At 43.9% G+C, this 15,444-nt stretch overlaps 1 protein-coding gene across 2 annotated transcripts; it reads right to left on the reverse strand.

Moving 5' to 3' along the window:
* Positions 1-865: 865 nt before the first annotated feature.
* LOC126484356 (uncharacterized) lies at positions 866-14,843 on the reverse strand. 2 transcript variants are annotated; one of them, XM_050107826.1, is made up of 3 exons: positions 14,781-14,843; positions 1,665-2,598; positions 866-1,532 (listed from the first exon to the last, which is right to left on the reverse strand). In XM_050107826.1, the coding sequence occupies exons 1-3, from the start codon at positions 14,790-14,792 to the stop codon at positions 1,369-1,371; spliced, it is 1,110 nt and encodes a 369-aa protein (XP_049963783.1). In that variant the 5' UTR covers positions 14,793-14,843; the 3' UTR covers positions 866-1,368. The 2 variants fall into 2 exon arrangements, with proteins under 2 accessions (XP_049963783.1, XP_049963782.1); XM_050107825.1 differs by having other exon boundaries at positions 866-2,598.
* Positions 14,844-15,444: the final 601 nt, after the last annotated feature.

The raw sequence follows: 15,444 nt of genomic DNA on the forward strand, positions 1-15,444 counted from the left end.
AGAACTCTTTTTATACTCCTACCCACGACTCCCAACGACATGTCATAAAATTGATCAAAATATATTTTTAGACTGAAGTTTCAGTGCTAAGTGATCTGACTATTCGGTATTTCAGGCGGTTCCATCCCAAGATTCTGCTTGGAATTTATTTATAAATGTGTAAAGTGCGCCGAAGTTCAGTTTCACGTTAAATCATAAGCCTTGTGATAAGAGATGGTATTAGGTGGTCCAGAGATCGGAAAAAAGTCGCGTGCATATAGCAACAATACACCTAATCTTAGCAAAACAACCCGGTCTCAAATAAACCCTCTTCTCTTGCTGAAGGAAAATGTCCGAAGACGGTAGGGTTTACAGTTTCCGACTCTTGTCTAATCCAAAACTGTTTTTACTGAGTTATAGTATCAGGAACTGGACGTATGACGATCCACCTAAGTTCAGATTGTGGTAAAAAGGAAAGTCCGGCTCTCTATGGGTAAGAACAAAGATGTCACCTACAACCTTTTTTTTTTTTTTTTTTTTTTTTTTTTTGCTTCCACGTTTGATGAATATTCTGTCACGTCCGATTCTGCATAGTCACTGCAGTCTTAGGGGCGACACGTCGTTCACGCCAAGTGTCTTTGAACCGTGTAAAATTTTTTGTCTAGCTTTGAACTTCCGAGCAAGAGGTTAAGAAGAAACCAAGTATTCCGCCAAACGTATATAGGAATTCACTTAAAACCAAGCTGATTGTTATAGCAGACAAGCATTTACCAATCTTGCCGGAAAATTCAGCTATGATCTGTTCACTACAGCGTTATGAGACACAAACAGAGAGTGAGCAATGGATAATGAAGGTAATCGTAACTGTAAAAATAAATGTACAAAATTTATAAACATGATACTTTATTGCACAAAAGTATAAAAAAGTGTACAAATATATTAAATATAAATGCGGTGGAGGTATGCACAGAGACACGTGTATAGTACAAATACGATGATAACCCTGACAAGAATGAGAAAGTGAGCGTGGTAGGTACAGAGTGTATGGGGCTACGCAAATCTGACGACCGAACCGTTGTGTGATGCTCCTCTCTGACCTGACAGCTTGTCTTCGTTCTTCCGATCCATGTTTGGAGGTATTTGCCTGAAAATTTAATCTAGATAGGCATGGATTCTGTAGACATGGACTGAAGGAGTATTTTCCCTGAAGTAGTGGTCAGAGTATATGGACCTCGTTGCAGCACCGATAACGTGCTCATCTTTGGTTAAGCAGTGCAGAGAGAAGCAACGGCGTGGTCGGCGACACACGTCCCCCACAAACAGCTGTGGGCTGTCTGGGGAGTGAAGCCCCTGTGAAAGCCTAATGGGTTCTAGCAGCGGCTGCCGAGATCAGTGGTAGTGATGATCCTTGATGTGAACGGGTACCGGAACCTTGACCGGGTAGGGTACAGCCACTGGGTGCTCCACTGGCACCTTGAATGGAACTGGCACAGGCTTCTCCACAGGGTACGGCACCGGGTTGGCCACCGGGACCGGGTACGGCTTGGCTACAGGTACTGGGTACGGCCGATCTACGGGAACCTTGACCGGGTAAGGAACGGGCCTCTCCACAGGGTAGCCCACGGGGTGTACGACGGGCACGGGCACCGGTTTCTCCACAGGCACGGGGTAGGGCTTGGCCACAGGTACCGGGTACGGCCTGTCTACAGGTACGTTGACTGGTACAGCTACTGGCTTCTCGACCGGGACTGGTACCGGCTTCTCGACTGGCACGGCAACCGGCTGCGGGATGTGCACGGGGTACGGCCTGTCGACGGGTACCTTCACGTGCACCGGGTACGGCCTGTCCACGGGCACGGCGACCGGCACCTTCACGTGCACCGGGTAAGGAGCAGGTACCGGCACCTTCACCTCGACAGGGTAGGGCGCGCGCACTGGCACCTTCTTCTCGATGTAGACCGGGTACGGCTTGGGCACGGGGACTGGGTACGGGGACGGTACGGGCACCTTAACCTCTACCGGGACGGGCACCTCCTTCTCGACGGGAACGTGCACGGGGTAGGGACGGTCGACGGGGACCTTGACGGGCACGGGAACGGGGTGTTCGACGGGGTAGGGCAAGGGCTTCTCCACAGGCACCGGGATGGGCCTGTCTACCGCCACCTTAACGGGAACCGGCACGGGCTTCTCTACCGGTACGGGCACTGGCCGCTCCACAGGGACGTGGACCGGTACGGGGTGAGGAAGAGGCACCCCGATCTTCTTGTGCACCGTCACTGTCTTGCTGACGTGCTCGCCGAGATCGAATACGCCGTAGCCGCCTCCGTAGCCGCCTCCGTAACCGCCTCCGTAGCTGCCACCGTAGCCGCCTCCCAAGCCGCCACCGTAGCCGCCACCGTAGCCGCCTCCGTAGCCGCCTCCGTAGCCGCCTCCCAAGCCGCCACCGTAGCCGCCACCGTAGCCGCCACCGTAGCCGCCTCCGTAGCTGCCGAAGTCGCCGCCGTATCCGCCTCCCAGGCCGAAGACGCCGCGCTTAGTCTGGTTCTTGTCCTTGGTGGCCTCCGCCTCCTCAGCAGCCCACACGGCTGCCGCCAGCACTGCCACTACAGCCACAACCGCCTGCAACAGCACCAGCGCAATCCGTTACTTCTTGCCTCCCTGTCAGACGGTACATTCTACATCTACATCTACATCTACATTGATACTCCGCAAGCCACCCAACGGTGTGTGGCGGAGGGCACCTTACGTGCCACTGTCATTACCTCCCTTTCCTGTTCCAGTCGCGTATGGTTCGCGGGAAGAACGACTGTCTGAAAGCCTTCGTGCGCGCTCTAATCTCTCTAATTTTACATTCGTGATCTCCTCGGGAGGTATAAGTAGGGGGAAGCAATATATTCGATACCTCATCCAGAAACGCACCCTCTCGAAACCTGGCGAGCAAGCTACACCGCGATGCAGAGCGCCTCTCTTGCAGAATCTGCCACTTGAGTTTATTAAACATCTCCGTAACGCTATCACGGTTACCAAATAACCCGGTGACGAAACGCGCCGCTCTTCTTTGGATCTTTTCTATCTCCTCCGTCAACCCGACCTGGTACGGATCCCACACTGATGAGCAATACTCAAGTATAGGTCGAACGAGTGTTTTGTAAGCCACCTCCTTTGTTGATGGACTACATTTTCTAAGCACTCTCCCAATGAATCTCAACCTGGTACCCGCCTTACCAACAATTAATTTTATATGATCATTCCACTTCAAATCGTTCCGTACGCATACTCCCAGATATTTTACAGAAGTAACTGCTACCAGTGTTTGTTCCGCTATCATATAATCATACAATAAAGGATCCTTCTTTCTATGTATTCGCAATACATTACATTTGTCTATGTTAAGGGTCAGTTGCCACTCCCTGCACCAAGTGCCTATCCGCTGCAGATCTTCCTGTATTTCGCTACAATTTTCTAATGCAGCAACTTCTCTGTATACTACAGCATCATCCGCGAAAAGCCGCATGGAACTTCCGACACTATCTACTAAGTCATTTATATATATTGTGAAAAGCAATGGTCCCATAACACTCCCCTGTGGCACGCCAGAGGTTACTTTTTCTCAAGAAAACTGCTTGCTATCTGACGTTTGTCACGTGATGCTACAGTTTTACTGCCGTCACATGCTTGGTACACATCAGTTAAGGGGATCAGGCCCACAAAACAATGAAACTTTCGCTTATGGTTTTTTTCCGTATTACACTAGCACAAACTTTCCTACTCAAGTAGGATCTATTTTGTATTTACCTTACTTCAAATTATTTTTGATTCATTTTCAAAAGAAGATGTTGTCACATACTCCCTAAAAAAAATCTATCAGTACAAATTTTCAGTATAACCATGGAACCTGTTCCCACAGTTTCCTAACGTAATACTAGTGGCAAGAGTTTCTGTTTCAGGCGGCGGGTCTGAAGAATAATATAATATCTCTGATACTGCTTTGTAGCCGGCCGGAGTGGCCGAGCGGTTCTAGCCGCTACAGTCTCGAACCGCGCGGCTGCTACGGTCGCAGGTTCGAATCCTGCCTTGGGCATGGATGTGTGTGATGTCCTTAGGTTAGTTAGGTTTAAGTAGTTCTAGGGGACTGATGACCTTAGAAGTTAAGTCCCATAGCGCTCAGAGCCATTTGAAACATACTTTGAACGAACATTTTCATTTCATTTCAGAAAAATGCAAAAACTGAAGCCACGACTTATAAATGAGTGTCCAGTCGCACTGTCCACTTATACTCTGCGGTTGTTCGCTCTGTAATGATACACACGCGAACATTAGAACATATGGATAGAAATGCAATACACTTCATCATTACGTCACCGTGTCGACATACAGTTTACACTTCCATAAACGTTAGCATTCCCTGGGTATCCCTATTACACAAACCAAAAATGAAAGCGTTTCAGAGCTACCTGTAACTTCACATTACAAAATTCCTGAAAATTCTAATTAGTCAAATCGGGACCCGACCACAAGTTTTACTTTTATAAGTGTTTCTCTTGTAATTTCATTTCGAGACACTACCCAGTCCGTTCAACTGCTATTCCAAGTGCTGTGTTCTCGCAGACAGAATTACAACGTCACCTGCAAACCTTAAAATGTATATTTCTTCTCCTTGAACTGTAATTCCCTCTCTAAATTTCTCCTTGGTTTGCTTAAAATCTTACTGATGGTACAAACCTTACTCTCTTCTGAACAACTGCTTCTCTTTCACGTTCTTCGACTGTTATAATTCCAGTCTGGTTTCCGTACAAGTTGTAAATAGCCTTTCGCTTCCTGCATTTTATCCCTGCTATCTTCTGAATTTAACAGAGTGTACTCCAGGCAACATGGGTAACAGCTTTTTCTAAATCTACAAATGCTGTAAAAGTGGATCTGCTTTTCTTCAGCCTCAAGATAAATCTAGAGTCAGTATTGCCTCGCGTGTTCCTACATTTCTATGGATGCCAAAGCGACCATCCCAAAGGTCGGATTCTACGAGTTTTTACATTCTTCTGTAAATGGTTCGTGTCAGCATTTTGCAGCCATGACTCAGTACGTTGATAGTTATGGGATAATCGTAAGTTTCAGTACTTGCCTTCTTGCCTTTTTTGGAATTGGAATTTTTATTTTTCTCCTGAAATCTGAGAGTATTTTGCCTTTATCATACATGTTGCGTTGCGGGTGGAGTAGTTTTGTAATGGCTGGTTTTCCCAAGAATCTCAATAATTCTTAGGGAATTTAGTTTCATTATTTGTATTTAAATGTTTCAGTGCTCTGTCAAATTGCTGCCGCCATATGTTGCCTGCCACCATCATTGTTCAATTTATTATGGAGCAGACACTAATTTGAGAAGAGCACTAAGAGTGGGAATCATAACACTGCGTCACATAAGTATAGCCCTCAAGTGAAAGAGTGAGAAAAGATAATTTGTTTGTTGCGGCTGAAACGGTTACGAATTTTTTGAGTGTTTAACCGGTCTCGCACATGTGGGATGCGTGAAAGACACGCAGATTTCACTTTTGGGTAGTACGGTTGGGTTGAGTAAGGCCATAAGCAGGCGGAAGCCATTTCGTCACACGCAAGAGTCAGATGTCGGCTACAACTTTTGCTTTCCTTCCTGCATCAGATGCGAGTACGTTACATCCTGCAGTTAGGCAACCACTTCGACCATGCGGTCGGGTGCGTTCTACCTGCCCTGAGGCTCGGCCTTTCTCTCTAACTAGCTGTTTCCGCTGCCGCCTGCTCTCGTTTCCCCACGAACGCATGGAACGACTATAATTTAGCCGACACAGAGAGGCATTCACTCTCACCAGTGGAGAAAAGTCTGTCATACCAACATTTATAAAACGCCGTAGACTCATAACGGCTACAATCTATGTGAAACATAAAAACATTATCCCTCACCAGCAGAGGAAAATATGTCACACCAATATTTATGAAACTCCGCAAACAATGGCCTTCAGGTTCGTCTCGCGTTCTTTGAATTCACGAATTCATTTCATACCAGCGGCGTATTTAAGAGCTATGTGGTGTCCCAGAAGGAATGGTTAATATTCAGGGATACGAAAGGAATGATGATTCGAAGCAAAACGTCTAGTAAATGTGGGCACTAAACGCATGCCTTAAGAGACAGGAGCACTTCTATAACGCGAAACAAATCTCTTCGAGTGAGAGCTCATTGCTTTTCATATTTTGGGAGGAGGCACTATGGACCAAAACAAGAAAAAATTCTCCAGTAGGCTATGAGTACTTGTTCAATAGACGAGATGTTTCACCGTAGCGAAAAGTATCATATCTCTTAAGGTGTGCACTTTAACATCCATGTTTACTTGACTTTTTTCCTTGTTTTCGTCCATACTACCGCCTCCCAAAACATGGAAAGCAAAGAGCTTGCAGTATAAGAGATTTTTTTCACAGTATCGAAGACGCAGAAGTGTCCATAGCTCTTAAAGTATGCATTTTAGAGGCCCTGTTTACTGAACTTTTTGCTTCGAATGATCCTTCTTGCCGCAGCCATAATATTGACCATTCCTCTGTGGTCACCCTGTATAGGCCATTAAGGCGAGCTTCTGGTGCAGGCCCTACGAAGGGAAATTTTGTAATACCTAATCAAAAAAAAAAAAAAAGCATTTTAGAGCAATTTTCGAAGTAAAAGGTCATAAGCAAGACAAGAGTTTATAATTTTATTTTAAAAAACATTCTGAAAACTATGATTTTATGAATTAATGAGATTAAAAGAAGTAATCATAATTTAAATCACTACGATATTCAATTCAATTTATTAACATTAACATTCCTGTGAATAATATTTTTCTGAAAAAAAGTAACGAGATGTTGTGATTTATGTTAATGTAGAAATCAGTACTTCCGTTCTAAAAATAACGTATTGTATCTACAAGCGATTATGCTTGTGAGGTAAATGATATGAAACAAAATGAATGGTCTTGGTTTATATGAAGTGACGCATCAAAGAAATCGGTTTATGGCGGAATCGGACTCATTTCAAACTGCCAAAATTCTGTCAGTCACCTGTTTTTAAGTCTGAGCTATTTTGTAAACCGTGGTCCCACGCGTTTGACCGGACTCCACTAGGAATTTGACGTGTGGGAGCGGGGGATTTGATACGAGAATGCTGACTTAACTCGCATCGGCTGTCCACCGAAAAGTTCAGCACACTAAGCCCATACAAAATAATTATTTCGACATCTTTCGTTGCTGTAAGAGCCTATACAAGAGGTCCGCAGCATCACCATCTTTGTGGTGATGCTGTAACGTGGATAGCCTGTGCTTGATTCTATTCCATACATACGCCGTCGCTTAACCCTTTCACTAGCAATTTTTTTCGTAGTGAAAGACATCAATGTATGGGTATTTTCGTTAATATTGTAGTGAGAAGTAACAACAGGAAAAAAAGAGAAAAAAGTCACTCGTTTCGTTTCTCAGTGAGGGAAGTGGCAGTACACACTGGGGCAAGCCGGCCGCGGTGGTCGTGCGGTTCTAGGCGCTGCAGTCCGGAACCGCGGGACTGCTACAGTCGCAGGTTCGAATCCTGCCTCGGGCATGGATGTGTGTGATGTCCTTAGGTTAGTTAGGTTTAAGTAGTTCTAAGTTCTAGGGGACTGATGACCTAAGATGTTAAGGCCCATAGTGCTCAGAGCCATTTGAACCATTTGAACCATACTGGGGCATTCATAAGTACCTCTGGGGTTTAATGAGATGGTTACGCAATAAGTACGACATATAGAAAACTTATACACTTCAGTGGTTAGAGTCTACCGGTACCGAAAGTTCTTATCTTGTGTTACAGGAATTCAGTATGGGCACCGTTTGTGAGTCGTCAACAAGTGCATGCAGTTCATTGATACGAATTTCCGCGAAGACCTACAACAAACCGTTTTGCAGATCTCTTCATTGAGTTGCCTATCTACGGAGGAGAACTAATTCGATGCGATCTGCAGCAGAGCAGAGGGCTCAGGCAGCACACCCTGTAGGTACAATCTGCAAACAAGTAGCAAGTTCACGTTTACCAGGTGGACGTTCACACAGCAATAACATGCAGCATAATCAAGGGCTCTCGGATAACCTATCGTGAAATACATGCACCCCAAAATATTAATGAACAAGATAAAACCTTTCAGACTACCAGACCATATGAGTGACTAGATTTATGCCTTCCAGGCAGATAAGACTCGACACGTACTTCTTAACAAGAGGAAAGCTTCAGATACAAATGTAACATGGGAAGAGTGCACAACAAGATATATGGCCTTTACTATGCACTACGCGCATAAACGATTTAATGCATATCGTAGAAATCTCTGTGGGGTGTTCGCGGGCGATGCCGAGCCCATTGGAAGGTGCAATGGCGACCGACGCGTTGTACTGCAACATGTGCGATCCTTCATCGTCTAGTTACTTGCGTTAGCAAGAATACAGCCTCGCGAAGTGCTTTCCTGCTGTGCCTACTCGCAATTTAGCTGCGATGCTCCAATTGGCGGGATCGTTCGTGTCTGCCGGTAAGTGGCGGAACTGCCTGAAGCTGCAGCGGCGGAACAAAGTGGCCAAGCGGACAACGGCCGGTCTACGGGAAGAGTAGGGGTATGCGCTAACGTCACGCGTCCAGCGAACACCTGCGTCCTCAAACGCACTGCTTTCTCTTTCTCGCACTTGGTGAAAAAAACTGTTTAATTTAAAATATCATTCATTTTTCAGTATTTCACTGTGATGCCTCTTCTCTTGTGACTACGAAGAATGTAAAACGCCCTGCAGGGAAGAAGGGGTGGCGGTTAATACTGGGTATCCAGAAAAGGGCTCCCTGATTTCAAAATTAAATATCTCGAAAACAAAGATCGATAGAGGAATGCAGTAAACGATATGTTTACTGTGAAAGCTGAAAGAAGTTTATACAGCAGTTTGAAATAATAGTTACAAAAGCTGCTAAGAGATGGCGCTGTACGCTGTACAGCTCATATCAGCATACATAAGTGAAATAATCGTATGAAAACAATCTTTGCAAACAATCACGTCACAATGTTTTCAAAATGTTCACCATTGGCACTACAGAGGTGGCGCAAACGAAGAATGAAATTCGCCATCACATTTCGTAGTGTCTCAACCGAAATGGATTCAAATGCCGCAGAGATTGCCGATTAAAGCTCGTCCAGCGTGGCGGGATGCTTCGGGTAGACCATGTCTTTCACTGTGCCCCACAAAAAAAAAGTCACAGGGAGTCAAATCCGGCGAATATGGAGGCCAATCCATGCCTGCACCAGTAAATTTGGGATATTCCAAAGTAATGACTCGATTTCCGAAGTATTCCTCAAGAAAGCGAAACACTTGTTCGATTCGATGTGGTCGGGCTCCATCTTGCATAAACCATTCAGTACCTGGTCGATCCTCTAACGCTTGCTGTGTGGCGACAAATTGTTCCAAAATTGCAACGTAACGTGCACCAGTGGCCGTTTCTCGAATGAAAAAAGGGCCAATAATGCCTCTGCTGCATACTGCAGCCCACACAGTAACTATAGGAGAATACAGGAGTTTCGCTTCACACCAATATGGCTTTTCGGAACCCCAAAATCGCCAGTTCTGCTTATTCACGTATCCATTCAGGTGGAAGTGTGCTTCATCTGTAAACCAGATGCAGCCAACATCAAATCCTTCACTATCACTCATTGTGAGCATCTGATTAGCAAAGGCAACCCTTTATTGCACAGCTCGTACGGGTATGGCCTGGTGCATTTGAATTTTGAATGGAAACATGTGTAGGCTCTTTCACAGTATTTTCTGCGTGCTCGAACGCTTCAAACCAGTCTCAGATGCAATCCTACGGACGGATGACATGGGATTTCGCTGAATAATTCCAGAAACTGTGGCGATATTTTCAGGCGTAACTGCGGTTTGCTTGCGGCCAACATGCCCCACTAGATCATTAGTTACGCTGCCTGTTCGTTGAAATTTTGCGAAAAGCGTACGAATGGTTTTCGCATCGGGTCCTTTTGGAACATTAAATCGTGCTTGGAAACTTCGCCTTGTTGCCGTAGGACTCTCTTCTAACCTGTGGTACTCTAGCACCAGAAAAACGCGTTGCTCAATGGAGTACATGGTTTTAATCTCTTCCTTCGGTACGCTAACCTCCTTTCACGTTTCAATAGTGGAACTGATCGCTCTGGGCTTCGGATCACTATTTATACTAGGCATTACGTATGGCGATTACAGCGCCATCTGTTAGCAGCTTTTGTAACTATTATTTCAAACTGTTGTATAAACTTCTTACAGCTTTCACAATAAACATACCGTTTACTGCATTCCTCTATCGATCTTTGTTTTCGAGATATTTAATTTTGAAATCAGGGAGTTCTTTTCTGGACACCCTGTAAGAGCAGCACACTGGTGCTCTTGAAATTGGAGAGCAGTTACACGCTGTACATAATGCCCAGCATAGCACAACAGTTACACACGGACTAGTACTTTCTTTAACAATAGCCTTTGCACACTTTGACAACGTATGTTCTTATACTGTAATGTGTATTAATCCTCGTTTCGTCTTAATAAAGCTCTGGGCGCTCTAATAATGATGTTTCAGTTTTTCATAAACATTTATGTTGTGTCCCTTTTTGAAACGATGTCGAATCTTTAAGAAAGGTGGTCAACCGCCGATTTTGGCAAGTTTTAAAACCAAATCTCACAAATACAACAATTTCTTCAACTTCCTTGCTAGCTGTGAAGTCCGGTTCTAAGCAAGAAAATCTATAACGTTTCGGTGACGTTGGTATTTCTTTTATTACTCATAATATCGCAGAAGTTGCTCCCTAATAAAAAAATTATCCTTATCGTGAACGGCATTTTCATTGTGTGTACTTTGCTTCTAGAAACTTGATCCCACATTTTCCCACTTCGTTTCATCCTGATCTAATCTGCACGTTGCAGATTTTGTCAGCTTCAACGTGTTGCTTGCACCGACCTTCTACTTTTCCGTCAGCGCTGTCATGCTTTCTCCTTTACATTGTCAAAAAATTTTACTAATTTTGAGTTCAAGTCGTGGCACCTGCCTACAATGCCATCTTCCATGATCGCTTTCCGTGCTTGTACGGTAAAGTAACGACGTGGACAATCTTTAACTGAAATGTGGCTGTACCTAGTCTCGTGTCCAAATTAGATCCCGGTCCGGCCTGGTTGCGATTATCTTTGTAGAGTAATATACTGTTATAAACTGTTTTACATAAGTCTAGTTCTGAATGAGTTAATACATTTTTTTTAAATTTTTAAGCACACTGTAAGCATGAGCATAATCTTTTCCTAACCAGTACCCAGCTCAAACTGAATTTATCTCTATTATGCGTATTTGAGTTGGTCAAGGTTAAAACTCATTTAATTCAAAGAATTCCCTATGCATGGTGCAAGTTGTATGTCTCTAAACCTCATAACTCCCAACAGAAAATCAATTCGAGAAACAAATAAAAGTCTCTTATTTCTCACCTCTTGTGGTGCAAAAATAACAAAAATTACTAAGTTATTTCCAGCAAATATTACTTAAAAATTGTTTGGTTAGTGGAGTTGACACTTTGAGGCAATTTAGATTATATTTTAGTTAAATAATAATAAAGAGATGGAAAGTAACTCTTCCAGTCCTTGTATAAATTTTAAACAAGAAAGAAGGAAAGTTACTTTTGCAAGTAGGGTAGCTATCTGACTGAATGGTGTAATCTGTTATAACAATACTTTTCAGAAAAAGTGAAGATGCTAATTATTTTCGCTAAAAATTGGCTACAAGGCGTACAGTATTATTACAGTCTGATTTTCGGATCTTGTTTGCTCTCATTTTAGAGAAAATTACAGCTTTTAAACTGCGTAAAACGAATATTGTATCCTTGAAAATAAGGAAATGGCAAAAACGAGATACAAATGCCGTATGGTTTGCATGGTCCATATTGTTTGTTGATGGTAACCGGATTTAACCTGTAAGTTGCGATCGCTATTATCACAAGCAGAAAACCACGTTTTAGTTCAGTAGTATTTCATTTCTAGCAATTCGAAAGCAAATATCAGTAAATTTCTGTAGTTATAAGCAATATGAATATGTGCATTTTGAGAACTTACGATAACTACCTGCGATTTGTCAAATCCATCGTGGATGACTCGAACGAAAATTGCTGTCTTGTTTCACTGATTATAAGATAAGAAAGTGGGCATAAAGGGAAAAAATCAGCAACTGTAGTGCTTGGCATTTCCCTACGGCTCACAAAGCAAGTTTCAATATTATATCTGTACTGGGAGAATCACTGAACCTTCCTTGTTCGTATACTGGTTGATTCACGTGACGTGGACGACATTGACACTCCAGAAAAGTTTTAAAACACTGAAACAAGACTTCCTCGATGAAATGATGAATTATGCCGATCTCTCAGGGATGCTACAACATATTCTGAGCTTGAACGTAACTGTGTCCACGGAGATAAAGAAGTCTGTCTCAGACAATCTAACCACATCCAGTAAACATCACTCGCGTGTTTACAAATCTCCTATTCCTAGCTCTATATTTTTTCAGTTACTAGACGCAGAGTAACAGAATGATTCTGCTCTCCCACATCTGCGAGAAGCGCTTCATGCCATACTATCTTGGCGCTTGATACCGAACACGGAGTCGTAAGGGGTTTCTTATAGAGCGAATCGAAGAATCTTATCTTACAGGATCAAGTAAGGAAGACTGAACGGTTTACCGTCAACAAAAACCAATGTGGGCTGCCTTCTAGATAAGTGCAATAGGGCCGCAAATGTTCCTTATACACTTAATCAATTTATCAGGATCAGGAGAATTATCAGATTGTTCAGTGACGGTGTTGCTACGTAGATAGAGGTATCGTCATTGAATAATTTAAGGAAATGCAAAATGACATAATATTTCCACTTGGATATGATGGGAGGTAGCTGACTTCAATTCTGGATCAATGCAAGAAAAAATGTTCATGTAGTATTAAGCGATTAGAAGTAAACTTCAAAACTCTATCACATCGTTCAAATATATCAGGATAATATTATTTTTAAAAAAAGAAAGGCACTAGGGTGACTGGTGCTGGCGTATAGTTCCAGTGCTCCAGTGCCCAATTGGAAGGCTGAAGGTATGCATAGGCGTAGCAGGTTGGATATAGCCAAGACAGTTTAAAGAGAAATCGTAGGAAGTAAGGCTATATTGATTTCGGGACAGATTTTTGTATAAATTTGGTGAAGGTATATGCGAGATGTACCATACTATTATTCTGCTAACACAACAGTACACCTCACATCAATCCCGAGTCCGCCCATCCTGATTTAGGTTTTCCGTGATTTCCCTAAATCACTCCAGGCAAATGCCGGGATGGTTCCTTTGAAAGGGTACGGCCGACTTACTTCTCCGTCCTTCCCTAACCCGATGAGACCGATGACCTCTCTGTTTGGTCTCTTCCCCCAAACCAACCAACCAACCAACACCTCACGTGGAAATCATGTTTGTGCGAGAAGTCAGACATATAGTTTCCTGTCTTATCAAAAACAATATGCTCGGTAATGTTTATGGTGAGACTTTCTGAAAAAAAAAATTTGAAAACGTGTTTGATATAAAGTTGAAATGCACTGGGAGAGCACAGCTTGTCCCGATTGTCACATAAAATAGTTGGATATGCTAAAACAATGCAAAATTTACCTTGCCCTTCAAACTATATGGCTATTTGAAACATATTGCAAACGTCAGCTAGAGTTATATCATTCAACTAATCTCACTGAGCTAGAGTGACGTTCAGTAGCATTAATTACTGCATTTCAACAAGCGTGGCTGCTTTTATTCTCGTTAATTAAAAAGCTACCAGTATTAGATACACCTCTCTGCGAACTATCGCTTGTTGTAAATCGTGATTCCATAACTGAAATGTGTAATGTTGTCCGATAAATAAAGTGTTACCTCTCTGCGTACTATCGCTTGTTGTAAATCGTGATTCCACAACTGAAACGTGTAATGTCCGATAAATAAAGTATTACACAGCACGCTACTGCAGCACGAACGCTTGAGTCGTAGTTTGGAAAAGAACACGACCGGTTTTATTGCTAAACTTTTTCCAGTATGAGCTTTTACTATGTTGCTAACTACCTCGTCGTCGATGGGACTTACACTTAACAGCTTCCCTCGTTCCTGTGAAAAGGCTACTATCACGTTCCTGCCCCATCCCTGTTCTTTTCAATGACCTCGTCATCGATACAAAATTAAACACTAACTTTGCTTTAAATCTACAACTTTTGATGGAATATAACTATTAGTAAGAGCAACAGGGTGGATTATAACTTTTAGTAAGAGCAACAGTGGAAATAGTCATATTTCAAATAATTGAAATAACGTTTGTTTGAGACCTGAGGTATAACAGAGTAACTAGATTGGACTAACAGCTAGACTGGACCAAGAGACTGGGGAAAAAATAAGGGGGGGGGGGGGGGGGGAATGAAGAGCGATGGGAAGTGGTGGGATGGAAGTAACGATAAGAGGAGGAAAGGCAACATGAAATTAGCGACTGAGAAAGTAAAACGAAGAGTACTGGTAGAAACTGCCGTTACATTATTTCGAATGAGTAATTAATAGGTTGATAAAAAATGTAAGTTCTTCAGATTTTTCTCAAAAAGCAACTTGGTGCTATAGTGCAGGCCGTGAGGTAGCTTGTACCAGAGGCTGGAAGTAGCAAAAAATAGTGAGGTGAGGTCTTGTATAGTGGTAAAGATGATCTGAGAGGCCTGACGAGTGAGGGGAGGTGACTCACCGCTGTCCGCATGGTCGCTGTCGCGCTTTGCTGCGAGCTGTCTGGGAGTCTCTGGCGAGCCGACTGCCCGCTGCACGTCGCCGCGGCGTTTTATACCTCCGCGGCGCCAGCTTTCGCCACGGTCCACGAGTCTGCCGGCAGAGGGGCGCCCGCTGCAGCTGGCTGGGCCCCTCACCCTCACACACACACACACACACACACACACACACACACACGCCGTGCCACGCTGTACCGGCCCCATTTCACTTCCTTCGCACGGCCGCAGCAGCGTCCTCTTCCTGCGGACCCAGCAACCTGTTGCGAGACTGACGAAAACGTGGCCCGCGGCCCTGTGTTGTAATTTAAGAGCCATTTCGCGACATTCGCCGCTCCTTAGGTGCTGGGCGACGGGTTCCGGTGGTCCGGCAGGCGCCAACAGGCAATGCGTCGTCTCCGCGACAAGCGAATGAAAGCCGTGCTGCTGCCCACAACGGAAAGCGAAGCCGCTTCGTTACCTGCTGTCTTCCTGCCACTTCCGTGCGTTCTAAGTTTTACTTCACAATTTAGCCACACTGCCGTCTGAATAGTTTCCTTATTATGTTATGTAGGACAAGAAAATTGCACACAAATATCAAATACGGTTATTTTCAGAATGAATGTCCATTCTGCAGCGCAGTGTACGCTG

The sequence above is a fragment of the Schistocerca serialis genome, chromosome 6 (genome assembly GCF_023864345.2).
Source record: "Schistocerca serialis cubense isolate TAMUIC-IGC-003099 chromosome 6, iqSchSeri2.2, whole genome shotgun sequence".
NCBI lineage: Eukaryota > Metazoa > Arthropoda > Insecta > Orthoptera > Acrididae > Schistocerca > Schistocerca serialis.